At 40.1% G+C, this 17,369-nt stretch overlaps 1 protein-coding gene across 10 annotated transcripts in view; it reads left to right on the forward strand.

Annotated features, from left to right (window-relative positions):
* LOC121315037 (cytoplasmic dynein 1 intermediate chain 1) overlaps nt 1-17,369 on the forward strand; it is a 76,619-nt gene that overhangs the window by 31,242 nt on the left and 28,008 nt on the right. For all 10 annotated transcript variants that reach the window (XM_041248912.1, XM_041248918.1, XM_041248914.1 and 7 more), the window contains one exon: nt 15,547-15,636. In XM_041248912.1, the coding sequence (XP_041104846.1) occupies nt 15,547-15,636 (90 nt within the window). The remainder of the gene's footprint in view (nt 1-15,546; nt 15,637-17,369) is intronic.

Below are 17,369 nucleotides of genomic sequence, written 5' to 3' on the forward strand. Positions count from 1 at the left end.
CCCGGGTGGCTGTGGGTAGTTGCATAAAATTTGATGCTAATTCAGACTCTGCCCACTCTAGGCACTTCACCAACTGCCCAGGCATTACGGCAGCTATCCGATTTCGGCAACGGTCCATAACATATATATTTTTTGAATTTACACAGAAAATTTGAGTGTATGTGTGGCTGAAAGTGAAGCCCATAGCCTACCTGCTACTTTTGTTTTATGTTGAGCAATGAGATTTTTGCAGTTTAACACGATTATTGCGTAACATATTGGGGAGATTAATTTTTTAACGCGCATTAATCGCACTCCTGTCTTGTCCCTCTTAGCAGTATTCTTTATTTCCTTGGCACAGGTTTGTTGCTTTTAGTTACAGCATTAGAATACAGAGCTCAATGAAACTTGCTCAAAGAACCCCGTGGTAATGGTCTCTCCTCCTTGTCTCAAGACAACACCAAACTCCCCACAGTTCAACAGCCACGTCACAGTGCGTAAGGTCATCCCGTTAAAGCTACAATAGCATTATCTGCGCAGTACAAAACAGAGTTCCGACGAATCATTTTTGCTGTATTAATTCTACACTAATAACGTTAATGAAGTAATATGAACAGCGCAAATACTGTAACCAAGCCAAAGCAAGAAAATACATTCCAACATTACAAAACATTATTTTATTTATTTATTTATTTATAAATTTAGTTGTCGCCAATTTTTTACCCTGGTTTTCTTCCCAGTTTAGTATGCCCAATTATTATCGGTATCCTCGCCTCACTGCTCGCAACCCCCCTGTTGACTTGGGAAACGCGCTCCTGCCAATCCATCGTTTTCCACACTGCGGATCCACAGCGATGCCACCAGACCTATAGTGCCGGAGGACAACACAGATCTGGCGGTTCCACTGCAGAACCACAGGCGCCCTATTGGCCACAGGGGTCAAACCTAAGCCTTCCCTACCCGGGCAGCTCTCGGCCAATTGTGCGCCGCCTCCTAGGAACTACTGGTCGCGGTTGGCTGTGACATCTCCAGGCTATAGGGCACATCCTGCACTCCACGCGGAGTGCCTTTACCTTAATTCATTAGTAAGACGTCATCTAAAATATTGTGTTCAGTTCTGGTCACCTCTCTACAAAAAGGATATTGCCAAACTGGACAGTTAGCAACCCTAGCCTGAGAAGGCACGTTTTGTGCATGATTTGTAAACAATGAACCAGATTTAGATAACTAATTTCATTGTACCTTGTTTTCCATCGGCGACAATAACCATTTTGTCCTTTGAGTGAAATGTATTTACATATCTCAAATGCACAATTAAAAAAATTCATTCTTTATGAGTCGCCAGTTATGTTTTGTATTTTCGCCCGTCCCCCAAGGCCATAATTTCTATATTAATCTTCGTCTTGGAGGTCTGATTGCACAGTTTGAACAGTGCATGCGCACACGTTGTCCAATCAAAGGAGTCGAATGCTGAATTAGATGTAAAAATGACAGGACTTATTTTTAAAGTGTGCTTAGCTGGGCTGCGAAGCAAACAGCTCATGGGTTACGCTTACGTTGGTTGGAATGGAGTTTACAGCGTCACAGGGGGTTGACATTTTTATCCCACATCGCTGAGTGATGAATTTTGGGGGTGGGGGGTTGGCTTGGCGTTCAAACCCCTAAAACCACCCCCTAGCTATGCCACTGCGAGGGACTGCTTATTAAATCAATTAATTCAGGGATTATTATACCTGGCAGATACTTTCATTGTCAACAGACTATACTTCGATGCTAATTAATTTTGAACCCTGTTTAGGCCTCTTCGCAACCGTCTTTTTAGATAGAACCTTGAGCTGAGTATGTCAATTTGCAGCCTCTGTTGTTTCCTACTGTTATCTTGTTAATGAAGGTGCTACAGGCTGTTCAGGTAAGCCAGACACAGGCAGATTGGTAACTGGCATTTCTTGACCAAACTTGTTCTGAAGTCCAAATCTGAACAACAATAAGAAATGGAAAAGGTTTCAGACATTTTATAAAACACATATCGATGTCTTGTAACTCCAAAGAATACAATCTTTAAAAAAAAATAAAATAAAATTCAGATTTTAAATAGAAAACTGATGGTAGCTTATTAGTACCTATGATTATGTAACAAATTAGTCTTCCCAATGGAAATGTTTTTTTTCCAGCAGTGAAGTATTCCATTGAAAGCAGTCATGTCTTTATGAGTGAGACTATATTTCTCTAGTTGAGGGAGAGAAGTTTGGCACCACAGACGTGAGATCTGATCTGGCTTTGGTCACTTTTGAAAAATGAATATAATGGCCTGTTAGTGCACTGCTCTCCTTGTCGTTAAATCACCACATAATTCATCACAGATTGGCAGAAATACCCAGTAGTAGGTTTTGCCCAAACAGGAACAATCTGAATATGAGAGCTGGGCTGCTTTATTAACTGTTGTACTTGGTAATGCAGTATAGCGACAATGATAGCATTGTTTAACCAGCTGCCTGTGGTTTGTCAACAGGTACAAAACCTGGGATCCCAGGATGGCAGATAATGTTGCCCAGTAAGATGTTGATTTCTGTTACATGAGAGTAGATGTTAAAAACTTCATGCTGATTTGAACTCAGCTCTCACCAAGATAAACACCAACTAAGACGTAGCTTTACAGTAAACTGATGTGCTCCATCTGCATCTCCATCCATTTGCGTTTCTTTCCATCTGGCTCCAGGGATCAGCTTATTTTGCCTCCTAGCAAACGACACCTCAAGAGGGCTCAACAGTGACTCCTGCGTCCCAGCATCACCCCCCCCTCCATCCCCCACTCAACTCAGCCAAGCTTACTTACCCGTACATCAGCGTTGCTTTCTTTCTATTGTGCTTGAGATCCCCATCCAGAACCTTTCCGTCTCAACCACAGCTAGTTGCTGCTCCTTTTTGCTGCTTCAGATAAGTTCTTCACTGTGATGCAACTCTTGGCCACTGAACCCGATATCTCTGAGAAACCGGGTTGTAGAGTGTACCACCAATGGGTTGCTGGGTAAACTCTGACTCTCCATCCTCACTGTTCTGCTTCAGCAGCTAATTGAGCATACCAAAGTTTCTTCCTCTCATATGCCTCATCCACAGCATCCTCCCATGGCACTGTTAACTCTACCAGAGGAACAAGGCATGCTGATCCAGACCACAATATGATGTCTGGTCGAAGGTTAGTAGTGGCAATCTCAGGTAGAAAAATAAGCCGTTGACCAACATCTGCCAGCATCTTCCTGTCTATATCAGCTTCCAGTTGTCCTAGGCAAGGCTTGATTTTAACACCTTTTCTTGGTGGTTGCTCTCCTGGATGGAGGAATATTGTCTTTTGTGTGTCATGCTTTGATGGAACTGGTGGCAAATTATTGGTCAGGTTACGCTTGTCTTCCAATGCTAAGGCCAAACATCGCAGCACCTGGTCATGGAGCCAAGTAAACCGTCCTTGGCTAAGACCCACCTTACATCCTGTCAAAATGTGCCTTAATGTTGCAGGTGATGAACACAAAGGACATGAGGGATCCTCACCCACCCAGAGGTTTAGGTTCTGTGGTGATGGGAGAACATCATATGTTGATCTGATGAGGAAACTGATCCTGCTCTGTTCCATTGTCTATAGGTCTTGCCAGCCGATCTTGCGTTGTTCCGCACTCTCCCATCTCATCCATTCTCCCTGCTTGGCCTGGGAAACGGCCTTTACACACCTCATCCTCTCCTCCTGCTTTTGCACCTCGTTGACTACCAGCTTCCTCCATTGAGCTGGGGTTGCCTTGTGCCATGTAGGAGGAGCTGAACTGAGACCAGACCCCTTCTTCCATGCTGAACTTGCCCCGATTCGAAGGGCAGCCTTAGCATCTTCCACAGCTTTCTTTGCCACCCATTTTCTTCCACTTTTCAACACAGGTGCTGCCTCCCTTACACATTTGTCCCGTGTATCTACTAGTGTCATTTCCAGTCGGACCTTGGCGCACTTAAACTTGTCAGTTAGAGCAGAGACTAGTAGCTGCAGTATTCCTTTACCATAAAGACCCACTCTGCTGAGGCAGCATGGAAGTCCCAGCCATTTCCTGACGTATGAACTGATTAAAGCTTCCAGCTTCTCAACTGTTGTCAAGGAAACCTTGTACACAGTCAGTGGTCACAGCAGTCTTGGCAGTAGACCAAGTCATGGCACCAGAGTTTCAGTTTGCCTGGTAAGGCACTGCTGTCTATGCTCTTCAATCCTTCCACTGCTTGTTGTCTAACTTCTCCCACATGAACTGTGTCCTTTAGCTCTCCCTAGACTTTTCACTGGCTTCTCAGACACTGTTGGTATTGCCTCTCAATTAATGTAGAACCTTTTATATACTACTTTACTTTTAATTACAGAGATGCTCCTTTATTTGGTGGGCTTGAATTGCATTCGTGCCAATTCAATGTTATTGGTTAATTTGACCAATAACCGATTAGTGCAGGCTACTGTTGTAGTCATTGGTGTCATGTCATCCATGTATGCTCGAATTGGCGGTAGTCGCATTCCAGAAGCCAAGCGCTCTCCTCCCACTACCCATTTTGATGCCCTAATAATTACTTCTATTGCCATGGTAAAAGCCAGTGGAGAAATGGTACATCCTGCCATTATTCCAACTTCTAGGCATTGCCATGTAGTGCTGAATTCTGAAGTTGAAAAACTAAATTGCAAATCTCCAAAGTAGGCTTTCACTAAATTTGTTATTGTCATCAATACACTGAAAAAATCAAATGCTGCTCAAAGAAGTTCACATGGCACTGAACCATATGCATTAGCTAAATCCAGGAATGTCACATGAAGCTCCTTCCTCTTCTTTGTAGCTAATTGAATTTGTTGCCAGATTACGCTGATGTGTTCTAAGCATCCTGGGAAACCTAGAATGCCAGCTTTTGTACTGAAGTGTCAATGAAGCAGTTCTTTAACAGGTAGGTTGACAATCTCTGAGCAGTAATGCTGAAAAAAATCTTGCCTTCAACGTTTAATAGGGAAATAGGGCGAAACTGACTGATGCTTGTAGAATCTTTTTCTTTTGGTATAAAGACTCCACCTGCTCGACGCCATGCTCTTTGTACAACCTGTTTTTCCCATGCCACTTTCATCAATTTCTACATGATTCGTAAAACTCCTGACACACTTTTGTACACTGTGTATGGAACTCCATTAGGCACTGGAGATGATGATGCCCTTGCTTTTTTCACAGCTTGCTCTACTTCATTCCACTTAGGTGCACACTCCTCTGTTTGGTAATCTGGTGGACTGATAGGTGGGATATCTGAAGGAATTGACATATGCCCCTGCCTTTTTGAATCTGTATGTGTTTCCTCCAAATATCTCTCCAGCTCAAACTTAGATGCTTTTATTGTGCCATTTTTCTCACTGGTGAATATCTTCTTTACAAATTTGAATGGATCTTTATAAAAGTTAGTTCTCGCACACTCCTTTTTGTAGCGTTTCCTTAGCGCTCAATGTTGCAAGCTTATCTTTTATGACCCTTTGTAACAGATTGAGTCCCTCTTTCTGACTTTGTTCTGCTCTTCTCCATTGCTTCCTCAGCTGCCTCCTTTCTGTAATTAAGGGTTCAATCTCCTGCTGCCATCTAGACTTTCCAGGAATAGTTTGTACTTTTTCCTTCCTTTTTTTAACTCTAAACCTCTCGCTTGCATATGCGTAGAGTAGCTGTCCTCAAAGCAATTTTGGCACGGGCATAAATTGATCTTACTTGGCTGTTTGCAGGCACGCTAACTATTGCATAGGTTCTTATCTTAAACACTGCCTTCTCGCGACATACACAGTGTATGTGTGTGTGTGTGTGTGTGTGTGTATGTATATATATATATATATATATAGCGGGAGTTATTCTTGGCTCATTCTGATAAAGCCAAGTCTCAGGCAGTAATTGTGCATGCTGTGCTTATACTTTAAATAATTTACATAAAATATGCAATGCAGATATTTTTAATTAGCATGTTTACACAGATAACCATGAATAAACTAAGAGAAGAGAATAGAGAGCATCTCGCTTTGTTTCAATTTGACAAATTTGTCAACACTACTCTGTTTTAAAGATGGCTCATCTCTGGTACAGTTATTCAGAGAAAGTGGATTTGTAACTAAATATACTACAGTGTTTCCCTTGTCTGGTGAAATAAAAAAATAGAGATAGAAAATTAAATTCTAAATACTGAAATGTATTATTTTTCTCAATAACAGTCAGCAAAATTCAGTGCTTACTAACATATTAACTCCCTGCGTATTAACACCCTGCCTGTGCTCACGACAGCTGTCAGATATTTCACTTTCCCTTTGGCTACTCACTCGCTTTCAGTTTTCATGCAGAATACCGTAAATGGCCTCTGCTTGCTTATGATTGGACAGCTGCGTAAAACTTGGCAGATATTTGACTCTACTATTGGTTAAACTTACTGTCAGTACCTGCACCTGAAACAGACACAGTTTAGGTCCCACCCAGCTAATTCATGATTGGGCTACTGCAGAGACAATGCAGATATTCAACTGGTTGATCGTATTGCAAAAGCCATTCTCAATGTCACGTACTTACAAGCACAGCATAAGCGAGCAGTACTGTGCTGTGGCGCTTTTGTTGGAAAACGTGTTTAAAGCTTTCTTTATTTTCCCACGCTACGACCCTCCAGAAATGTGTTCACTACCCATAATTTAAGAACAGCTGCCGCAGGCACGATGGCCTGGCTTCGCGGACATGAATTTGCCCGTGGTCATGACTTTGAGGACCACTGGCGTAGATGATGTCCCAAAATTTATCCAGCTTCTTTTCAACTGTTCCACGTAACCTTTCCAAAGTAAAACAGATCCGTGTTTACTGTGTCCCATGCAGTTTTCTCACAAGCTCTTGGCCATTTAACTCCAGGTTTGGGCCCGTTGAGGTTCTTTTCTCTCTTACGCTGGTTCGTCTGACCGGGTTCGTAAGGATCATTAGGTTCATCACTAGTTGTATCCACGCAAGTCCTCCTCACATCTATGACAGGGGTGCTGATATCCTGTGAAATGTGGTTTGCTTCCTGCCAATTGATTTCATTTGACTGATCTGACTGACTTAGTAAGAAGTACTGATCAATGCGAAGCCATTGCCCTTTCTCCCTCAAACATTTCATTCTCCCTTGATGAATCTTCAAACACCTGACCGTTGTCACCTTGCTCCAGTCGCAGACCCAAACCTGGAGTTCCATGTCTTTGCTAACTGCAGATCTTGAACTAGTCTTTTGTGAAGTACTCTCCATTCCCATATCCGTTTCCATTCCTAAGTCATTAACCGTGCTATCTAACATTGAGTCATCTTCTACCCCTGCTTTCGCAGACTCTAGGGGTATTTTTCTCTTTAATTTCTTAGAAGCCTTGGGCGGGTGTCTCCAGCATCCTATTTACCTTTGACAACATAGAGCTGGCGACCAGGGTAGCTAACCTTTGCCAGCCCCAATGGGTTTCTTTCCTCCTGACAGCTGTCACTCCATGCTGTCACGAGGTCTTTCCCTTGTTGCCAGCTGCACTATTGACAGCAGTCACTGGACATATTCAGATCTTCATTAAGTCTTGTGGTATGTTGGCTTAGTCAGTAGTTACTGCTGTTAAAGTTTCCTCCGCTTGTGAACAATGATCAGTTTCAACACAAAAGCAGGGCTGTCAACTAGTTAAGCTACCACCCACATGGGTTCACAGCAAAGGCAATGTTATGAAATCATGATTTATATTTAAATCAGGTACAATTCTGGCCAATTTAGCTATTAATTATTACATAGCATGGAGCAGAATGTTAATGCACTTATTCTAGTTTTGTTATTTTGCTTACCTATGGTAATACTGTCTAATAAATGAGGGGAGGCCATTCGGCCCATCTTGCTCGTTTTGGTTGTTAGTAGCTTATTGATCCCAGAATCTCATCAAGCAGCTTCTTGAAGGACCCCAGGGTATCAGCTTCAACAACATTACTGTGGAGTTGGTTCCAGATTCCCACAATTCTCTGTGTAAAAAAAGTGTCTCCTATTTTCTGTTCTGAATGCCCCTTTATCTAAACTCCATTTGTGACCCCTAGTCCTTGTTTCTTTTTTCAGGTTAAAAACGTTCCCTGGGTCGGCATTGTCAATACCTTTTAGAATTTTGAATGCTTGAATCAGATTGCAGCGTAGTCTTCTTTATTCAAGACTGAATAGATTAAATTATTTTAGCCTGTCTGCATATAATAAGGAATAATATTGCATATTATGCAGGAATAATTGTGGTCGCTCTTCTTTGCACAGCAATATCTTTTTTGTAGTGAGATGACCAGAACTGAACACAATATTCTGGACGAGCTCTTACTAATGCATTGTAAAGTTTTAACATTACTTCCCTTGATTTAAATTCGACACTTGTCATTATATATCCGAGCATTTTGTTGGCCTTTTTTCCATAACTTCTCCACATTGTCTAGATGAAGACAATTCTGAGTCAACATTAACCCCTAGATATTTTTCATAGATTCTTTCTTCAATTTTAGTATGCCCCATATGGTATTTATAGTGGACATTTATTGCCTGTGTGCTGTACATTACACTTTTCTATATTAAATGTCATTTGCCTTGTGTCTGCCCAGTTCTGAATGCTGTCTAGATCATTTTGAATGACCTTTGCTGCTGCAACGATGTTTGCCACTCCTCCTATTTTTGTGTCGTCTGCAAATTTCAAGTTTGCTTACTATACCAGAATTAAAGTCATTACTGTAGATTAGGAAGATATTTTAAATATCCTCATAAAAATAATAATATCCCCAGCAGAATTATATAAGTATTGCACTGTGTTACAGCTTTTTCACTTATTGGTTTTCACAAGTAATATAACCCCAATAAATAATCTTCTGTCCAGAAATGCTGTTTCGTGACATGACGGCATTAGCTGCTTCTTTCAAGTTTGCGGAGTGTACTCCTACACATGAGATGTTTCCCTGTGTTGTGGTCTCCTTGTTGTAGAGTAGTCGACTTCTGAAGGGTTCCTTGTGTGACCCCGCTTGTTCCTTCAAGATGTCTCTCAGACTGCTCGCCAACGAGCCCTCAGGAAGTGCTCCTCGCTGGAGCTTCTTTCTTGTGTTTTTTTTCTGGGGTTTCTTTAGTTCCTGCTTCCCTGTGGAAAATAGTAGGCTTCATGTTCCCTCTTATTTTGTCATTTTTTTCCGTACGTCTTAGCCCGTCCCACACCCAAACTGACAAATTGTCAAAACAAGGTAGGTCTTTGATTTGTAATTAACTCCCCTGTGCTTTTCTGGCTTGAAGTGCTGTGTTTCTAACTTGATGAAGAGGGATAAAAAGTTTGGTGACACCCTCAAAGCACATGACTGGATAACATTAGCGATACAAGTAACCTTTTCCCTGCTGTATCTTGAATATAATAGCCTTGTGTCAACATGCATATATCAGGGATAGGCAGTAATACTGCTCTGGATTTTGTAGAGCTGTTGGACATTAACCAAGTCTTACTGACAAACCTCAAGTTTAACATATCCTGCAAAGTTAATAAGAATATTTCAAGAAGCATCAGCTGTGATGTTATGGAGACGCTTTCAACTAAAAAATCTTATGACATTGGTAAACTGATTTTTCATCAGTCACCTAATACTGTTTCAACATGAAAAATACATATTTTTGAAAAATGAAAAAAAGTAAAAAAATGGCTTTGACACTGTTTGGAAATAAGTATGAATTTATTCCAGATAACTTTTGACCCAGTGTTTTCAACTTTTTTTTTTTCATTTTAATTGCATTATAAATTGGCATGAAATATACAGCTGTTGCTGATTCATATAACGCTTCTATTTGCCATACTTGTAGCACTTCAGACCTGAAGAGAATGGTTAGGCTGTGAGTTTCAAACAATTCCCAAAGTATTACAGCTTCAAGGAGTCCTTGTAATGTTTATCTAGCTGTATACCAAATGATAAACGGCTGTTATAAAAGGAGAATTTTAATTTAAAAAAGGAAGATTTGATGGTGCTTAGAAGATATAAACCCAGGGTATTGGTTTGCCGACAGTGAAAGCAGCTTGAAGTTGAGGTGATTTAAAATGACACCCTGCATGAGGAAGTCAGATAGATTTAAGGCTGCTTCTCGGAGGAAAGAAGATATTATTACCTCTGCGGCTTGTCTTTAATGACAGCCACCAGAGATACTAAAAGAAGTTCAGCCTCATGAAGCTGGCTATAGCCTAGGTAAGCAGTTAGTTAAAGGCAGATCCTGCTGAGACCTTCCTCTTATAAATCAGATGGCAGAAAAAACTTTTTACTTTTCACTTAAATTAACAGAGACATAAGGCAGAGGTTCCTGGCAGTCAGTGTAAGTTATTATTTTTCAAGCTTGGTAAAACATTGTTTTTCACTATGTGGGGTTAAGAAGTTAACAGAAAGAAAAAAAAAAAGTCACAGTGAAATTTAAAACATGTTTGAAATCCCAACTAGTTATTTAAGCCTTTTTCTTGTCAGTTTAGCGAGTTTAGCTGAATATGCCCATGCAAGAGAGTCAGATTACATTTCAGTCACTTTGAATAAGAGCTGAATTACCATGCGAGGATCTGTTGCTACTATGATAATACAGCCACGATTAAAAGCATGATGGGTGTGCAGTAACAAACTAAGAGATATTTGATTAAAAACGTGCTGGGTGTGCAGTAACACGGAGACATTCGCTCTGGTTTAGGTCACTGAGGTCCCTGATATGTACTTGTTCATAATCCTTGTTTGAAAGCAGGGGGTGTAAAAGTGGCAATTTTAGGCCTTTTTCAAATTGTCCTGACAAAATAACTGATCATAATACTACAACAACACTTGGGTGCCATAATCTGTTTAATACCGGTAATGCACTATAAAAAAAAAAATCATCAAAATGCTTTCTTTTTCTGAGAGGTGAACTTATATTTTTTGAGTGTAGTAATAGTACAAATATATTTGATGAATGACAAATGCAGGTCTAATAATGGCACATCCATCAGCCATTGTAAAGCACAGGAGGGTAAATGGATTCCTATCAATCAGAGTGAACAAATTACATTTGTATTTGGTTCTAAGTGTATTTTTGAATAGGGGAAGTGCCCATAAATTGTTTAAGCTCAGAATGCAGCTGCCTTTTTTGTAAAATGGACCAGCTTGAAGTGGGGCCTGCAGAGAACATTTTGGCATGCTTTTTGTAAATTTGTGCTACATTTATTTCCAGTGTTTATTGAATTCCCCAGAGTGTAATCAAGCCACCACTATGTTTCTCAGTATATTGCTCCAAAGTCTCATGTGGTTTAAGAAGCATGCAACAGTAAAGAATACATTCTGGCCTGCTATGTGCCATGGCGTAAAGCAATAGTTAAAACACTGATGGAGGCACTTTATCACATTGCAGTAAAATATTATACTCAAATAAAACATAATAGTGATAAGGTGTGTATTACACTGAACTACATCACACCTAAAAAGAAATACCTTTCATGACCTGGCATAATAAAGAGCTAAACTGAACAAAGTATTTAGCAAAATACAAAAAACGAGTTGAAATGCATCCGTGTGATGCTGTGAAATAGTTAGAAATCCTGTTCGTGAGAGTCTGAGGCACCTCGTTTCGCCTACTGCTCCCTCGGTTCACCCAGCAAACAAAAGCTTCTTAATATGATACAAACGTCCCAGTCAGACAAAAAAATAAATGCCTGGGCAATACATGTTTAAGTGGTTTGCAAACTGTACAGTATATCAATCAATCTTTAACATATGCTGTTGCTTATTTACTGGTCATTTCCAGGGCCCTGAAGGGTGCCATTAATGAAAGATGTGTTGTTCATTCTTTACTGCACACTGCAGCCTTTTGTGGCTTGACTGCAAAACTCTTGTGATTAAAAACAAAGTTTTTTTGGCACTGTGTGGTTGCTGTTATGCTGCCTGAAGCACCTGACCTCTGGTCAGACCTTCATTTAACCCTTTTCATAAGGTCAGTTAGCAAATTACTCCAATGAGAATTGAATTGGAAATCAGTTTTCTACACTACAGGTGACCATGTTGGAAGAAAGTAGCAGGAGCAGTGTTGTTTCCGTCTGCTCCCATGCCATCCAAGCCTAGGGCCCAAAGGTTAGGAATACAGTACATTCCAAGTTCATTAGGAATGGAAGGTTGCCATAGGCCGGGCATAGCAGGTGTTTATTGCTGTTTCCCATTATGGGCCCACAATCACTGGATAACTGAGGATTGCTTTGCCATTGTTATGACTGAGCAAAGATAAGCTGCTGTTACAAAAGTTTTGCATCATTTGAGGCTGCAATTTGGCTGCACAATTTAAGGTTGTTCTTGTTGACGCCTTGAATAATTCAAAGTATATATTGTGTGTTGGTAAAAAAAAAAAAAGTAAATAAGCTTCCTGTGGTAATGTTTGTGAAAGTATTCTTTTTTTTCTGTATACAGTTGGAATAAGTTCTGTGCAGTTCTGGGCATGTCCATATATACAGGCAGGAGTTTGTTGGCGAAACACATTTTGTCTGTCTGTTTAAACAAAATCATGTTACATAATTATTATATTGTCAATGTTAAGATACACATTAACATACACAAAGAATTGTTACATAGCATTGCTAATTACATTTACATGGTGTATTTGAATGTTCTAATACTGGTATTAATGTACAGTTCTGTTGGGGCCTATATTTTACTCATACAGTATATGGCAAAATAGATTATACAAGGTAGGCTTAATTAATAAGTGTCTGTGACAGAAATATAATGAATCTTGGTTGTAAATCTCCTTCCTGACCTGTTATCGGGTTATCAAACAGTACTGTATCAATTGTGAATGAATTGCTATCGGTGCCAAAAAGGGGTTCTTTTAAGCAAAGTTCCTGTTCTTTTAAGTGGAGCATTTACAATGGGAAAAATCTGTTTCATCACAAGGTTGTGCTCTTTTCCCACAGAATCTCCATACTTTCTACTTCTTCCTTTATGTCTTTCCTCTTTGCCTCAGGTACCCAGTAAGGTTTGAAATTTACTTTCACCCCTGGTGGCGTAACTATATCATAATAAATAAGATTGGTCCTCCCGGGCAGTGTTGTAAATACATTGCTGTTTATTTTATCATGGCCTGTATTTCTCTACTACACTTAACATCAGGCCAGTATTTACTTTAGGTTCCGGTTTAATATCTCTTACCTCTCCTGACGTAGGTAGTCTGTTTTCTATGCTGGATGCAGTGGTGTTGTAAAACCAGTCACTTGTGGTGTCCCCAAAGGATCTGTTCTTGGGCCCCTTTTTTCTCCAATATCTACATGCTTCCCTTGGGTGACCTCATCTGCCAACACAGCATCATGTTTCACTCTTATGCTGACGACACCCAGCTCTACTTAAAACTCGACTCTGGTAGCTCCTCTGCCGTGGTCCGGCTCTTGGCTTGCATTCAAGATATCGAGGCCTGGATGTCTGCCAATTTTCTTCAGCTAAACACTAGCAAACCTGAACTTCTTGTAGTAGAATCGAAACTCAACTTAAGAATCTCAACGTAGCTGCCCTGAACCTCGGAAACTGGCTGCTGCTGCCTTCCCCCACAGTATGAAGCCGTGGTGTACTTCTTGACAGCAAGTGCACTTCTTGTCCCAAGTACCTCCTCAACCTGCTGATATGCTATGTCCCTGCCCGCAAGCTGAGGTCCTCCAGCTCTGGTCTGCTTGTTATCCCCAAGCAAAAGTGCACCACACTTGGAGAACGCTCGTTTAGCTTCATGGCTCCAATTCTTAGGAATTCTCTCCCAGCTTTGGTGCGTGACGCTCCCACCATCTCTCGTTTTAAATGTGTTGCTGCTACTATTTCATTTATTATGCACTTTTCACTGTATTTAATGTATAATGCATTGTTTTTTACTATATATCATGTATTATGCATTTCTCTGTATTTAAAGTATTATGGGTTTTCTTCTTGTTACTGCATCTTGTAAAGTGCTTTGCAATGGTGGTCAACTATGAAAGGTGCTATATAAAATAAAGATTGATTGATTGATTATCCATTTCCCCCTCAATTGCCACTAGAGCCTCTCTATCCTTCTGTGGTTTTAGCAGGTTGACATTATATATTTTTTCTTTCTTCCTGCGACTTGGTTATCTTATCTTGTAGTTAACAGATCCTATAGCTTTGATAATTTCATACAGTATTTGCCACCTCACAAAAAGTTTACTCTCTGAGGTGGGGACAAGCACCGTCACCCTGTCTCTTGGCTGAAATTCCCTTATCTTAACTTGCTGGTTGTAGTTAAGCTTCTATGCTGTTTGAGCTTTCTCTATATACTTTCGAAATATGGGGGTCATGTGTTCAGTCCTATCTCTCCTTGCACCAATATGCTCTATTAAGTTTTTCCCGGCATCTGTCTGTCCCTCTCATATCTCTTTAGCTATGTCTAGGATTCCCCATGGTTATCTGCCGTAAAGTAATTCAAATGGCGAAAATCCTTTGGACGACTGGGGGGACTTCCCTTATAGCAAACATCAAATAAGGGATCATGGTATCCCAATTTTCCCAACTTTACTTATTACTTTATGGAGCATATATTTTAGTGTACGCTTAAACCTTTCGACTAATCCATTGGTTTGTGTGTGGTACACTGATGTCCGTGTAGGTTTAATTTTAAACATCCTAGCAATTCCTGCATCAATTTTGACACAAATGGAGTTCCCTGATCTGTCAAAATTTCCATTGGTACCTCGAGTCTGGAGAAGACCTGTACCAACTCTTTTGCTATTGATTTTGAAAACAGTATTTCTTACAGGTATCAACGCTTTTACAACGCCGTCTATGGCTACAACAGATTCTTCTGCCAAACTTTTTAAGCTTTATTTATCCTACCGATGTCAGCAAATTGTGACAATGTACTGTGAGTTATATAGCGATGCTTCAAGAACACAACAACTTCAATGTATGTACAGTCAAAGCCGCTTAATATCTCTCTGTTTAATATCACACCCTGCTTAATATCAGTCAATGAAAAGATGCTCCTGATACTATCACTTTGGTTAATGTTACACTCTGCTTAATATATATGGAAAGTTGTGAAAATCTAATTTTTAAATACTGTATATGAACTTGAGTTTTATTTTGATGAGCAGTTAGATGGCAAAATGTTTCCTAACCAAATTTCAAAGTAGATTTGAAGCTGAGATAACAATTTATTGACTTAAAATGATGGGTAAAAATAATTAAATGAAACAAGATGCACAATCTCTTCTTACATTTTGTTTGTAATAGATTGTAATTAGTTACTCATTAGCATGTTAAAGAAAACTTGAAAGTGCTTTCCTCCTTTACTGATTCTATAGATTGTTGCTGCTAACACACGGCATTGTTCCTGTCTTCAGTTCTGAAGTGTTTATCTGTGGTAGTACTAAATGACTGGAGGAGATTCTGGTTGTCTGTCTGTTAATGAATATTAATTGGCATGTCTAGTTCTGGGGTCTGTTAGCACTTAAACTATTTTTAGAATTTCAGGGTGAGAGTTCCAAGCAGATGTAAAGAAATATCTCTGTTTTTTTTTTCCCCCTAGAGGATGAAGATGATGAGGAGATTGTTGAAACAAAACCAGGGCCAGAGTCGGAACTACTGGATGAGGAGCAGAAGGAAGAAGCAAAAGAAGGTAATGGCGAAACAGTTAACATGCAAAATGACAAGATTATAAAATATACAGGGCCCTATTGTGTAACAAGAGCAAAGACAATTTTCAGAGAGGAAGACAACCATTGTGATGGTATAAAACTAGAAAGAAAGCACATTGTAGCTGAAGGTGAAGTTAAGGCTTTTACTGTTAAAATGAGTTTATTTCTCTCTGAGAAATGTACCTACATACTTTCTTCGAGATAGGACGCAGGTTATTCTAAACAGATTCTAATTTATGTAAATCACCTCAAGAACCAGTTTGTGTTACAATACAATCTCTTTATGCTGACAGGAGATAACACAGACAGGAATGGTTAGCTGCTGATGCCAGCAAGGGAAACCTGACACCTTTTCGCAATCTTAAACTGTTGTTGATTGGGAAGTCTTTATAGCAATGCTTACATATTAAACTTAGTTGATACCAGCATTTCATAAAGCTCTGATAACAAAGTTAATGAGGTGGGTTTTTTTTTTAGATTGTTGGTTGCTGACAGTTTGCCTTTGGAGTGGAGTTAGCAATAACTTAAACTGAACTAGTACAAGATAGTGGTTATGCAGTTATGATGGAGCAGATGTATTTACACTCACACCTGTTATTGTACACTTGCCTGTGAATCGGGGGGCATGAGTAAGGGCTCCTCCCTCTATTTCCTTCCTACCAATAACATCTGCTAAACCCATGTTTAAACCCAAGTCATGATTTGGGTCTCTGTCTTGTGTTTTTGTTTTCCACCATCCTCCCCTCCTTCCCCACTATGCTTTCCTCCTCTATTCTGCCACTCCACTCTGTAACTGCTGTTGAACCTCTGCAACATCCCCTCTCTGGGGGTAAGTGACGCTCACTTCTCAACCTTAGAAACCCAGCTGCTACTGGCTTAATCCTCCACGAGGAAGGTTCTCTGCCAGATAAGGGGGACCCCTGGCCAAATATATCCTCCCATTTTCTCACCTCCAGATCCCCCCTGGGGGGAAGTATTGCTTCCCAGCCTTGGAGACCGAACGGTTCAGTCTCATCTCCACGAAGGCGACTCTTCGTGAGCCAAGGGGAATCTCTTTACTCATCTCTAAGTTATAAATTGCCTCTCTTGTTATCAATCCCCGAGGTCTCTTCCTCTTCGCAGCCCTCGATCATGTCCAGTACATTACATACAGTACACCATACAAATCACTTATATTTTATCTATGGGATTATTTGCATAAGATTTTTTTTCCAGAACATTGATCTAAAGTGCAGCATTCAGATGTGTTGCTCTCTGAAATGAGGATAGACTTGCATACCTTATTTTGCTTCTTGCAAAAGATTTTAATGAGCAATCCTTCCCACAAATTCAGTTGTACCCATATATTATCCATTTACAATACTACCAATGCAGCCATTAATGTTGAACATTAAAAGTTACCCTGCACAGACTAATACTCATATTTGATCTTTATTATCAAATTCAAATCAACTGACGTGCTTTGTCTTATCATTCCATGTCATTAGGGGTCAGGGCTGATTAAAAACACGTCACTTGGCCTCTTAAAAAACTTCAAAGAAGTAAGAGTCAACTCTTTGTATGCAGCAAGCTGGACATAATTTCTCTGTCAGAATACTGCTTTGTAATTTCTGTCCTGTGTGTGTGCTTTTGCCTTTCTGGTTTGAACTTGGCCTCTGGGGTAAAAAAAAAAAAAAAAAAACACTTTAATCAGCCTCTTTGTCTTTCTTAGGAG

Source organism: Polyodon spathula, chromosome 4 (assembly GCF_017654505.1).
Source record: "Polyodon spathula isolate WHYD16114869_AA chromosome 4, ASM1765450v1, whole genome shotgun sequence".
NCBI classification, from domain to species: domain Eukaryota; kingdom Metazoa; phylum Chordata; class Actinopteri; order Acipenseriformes; family Polyodontidae; genus Polyodon; species Polyodon spathula.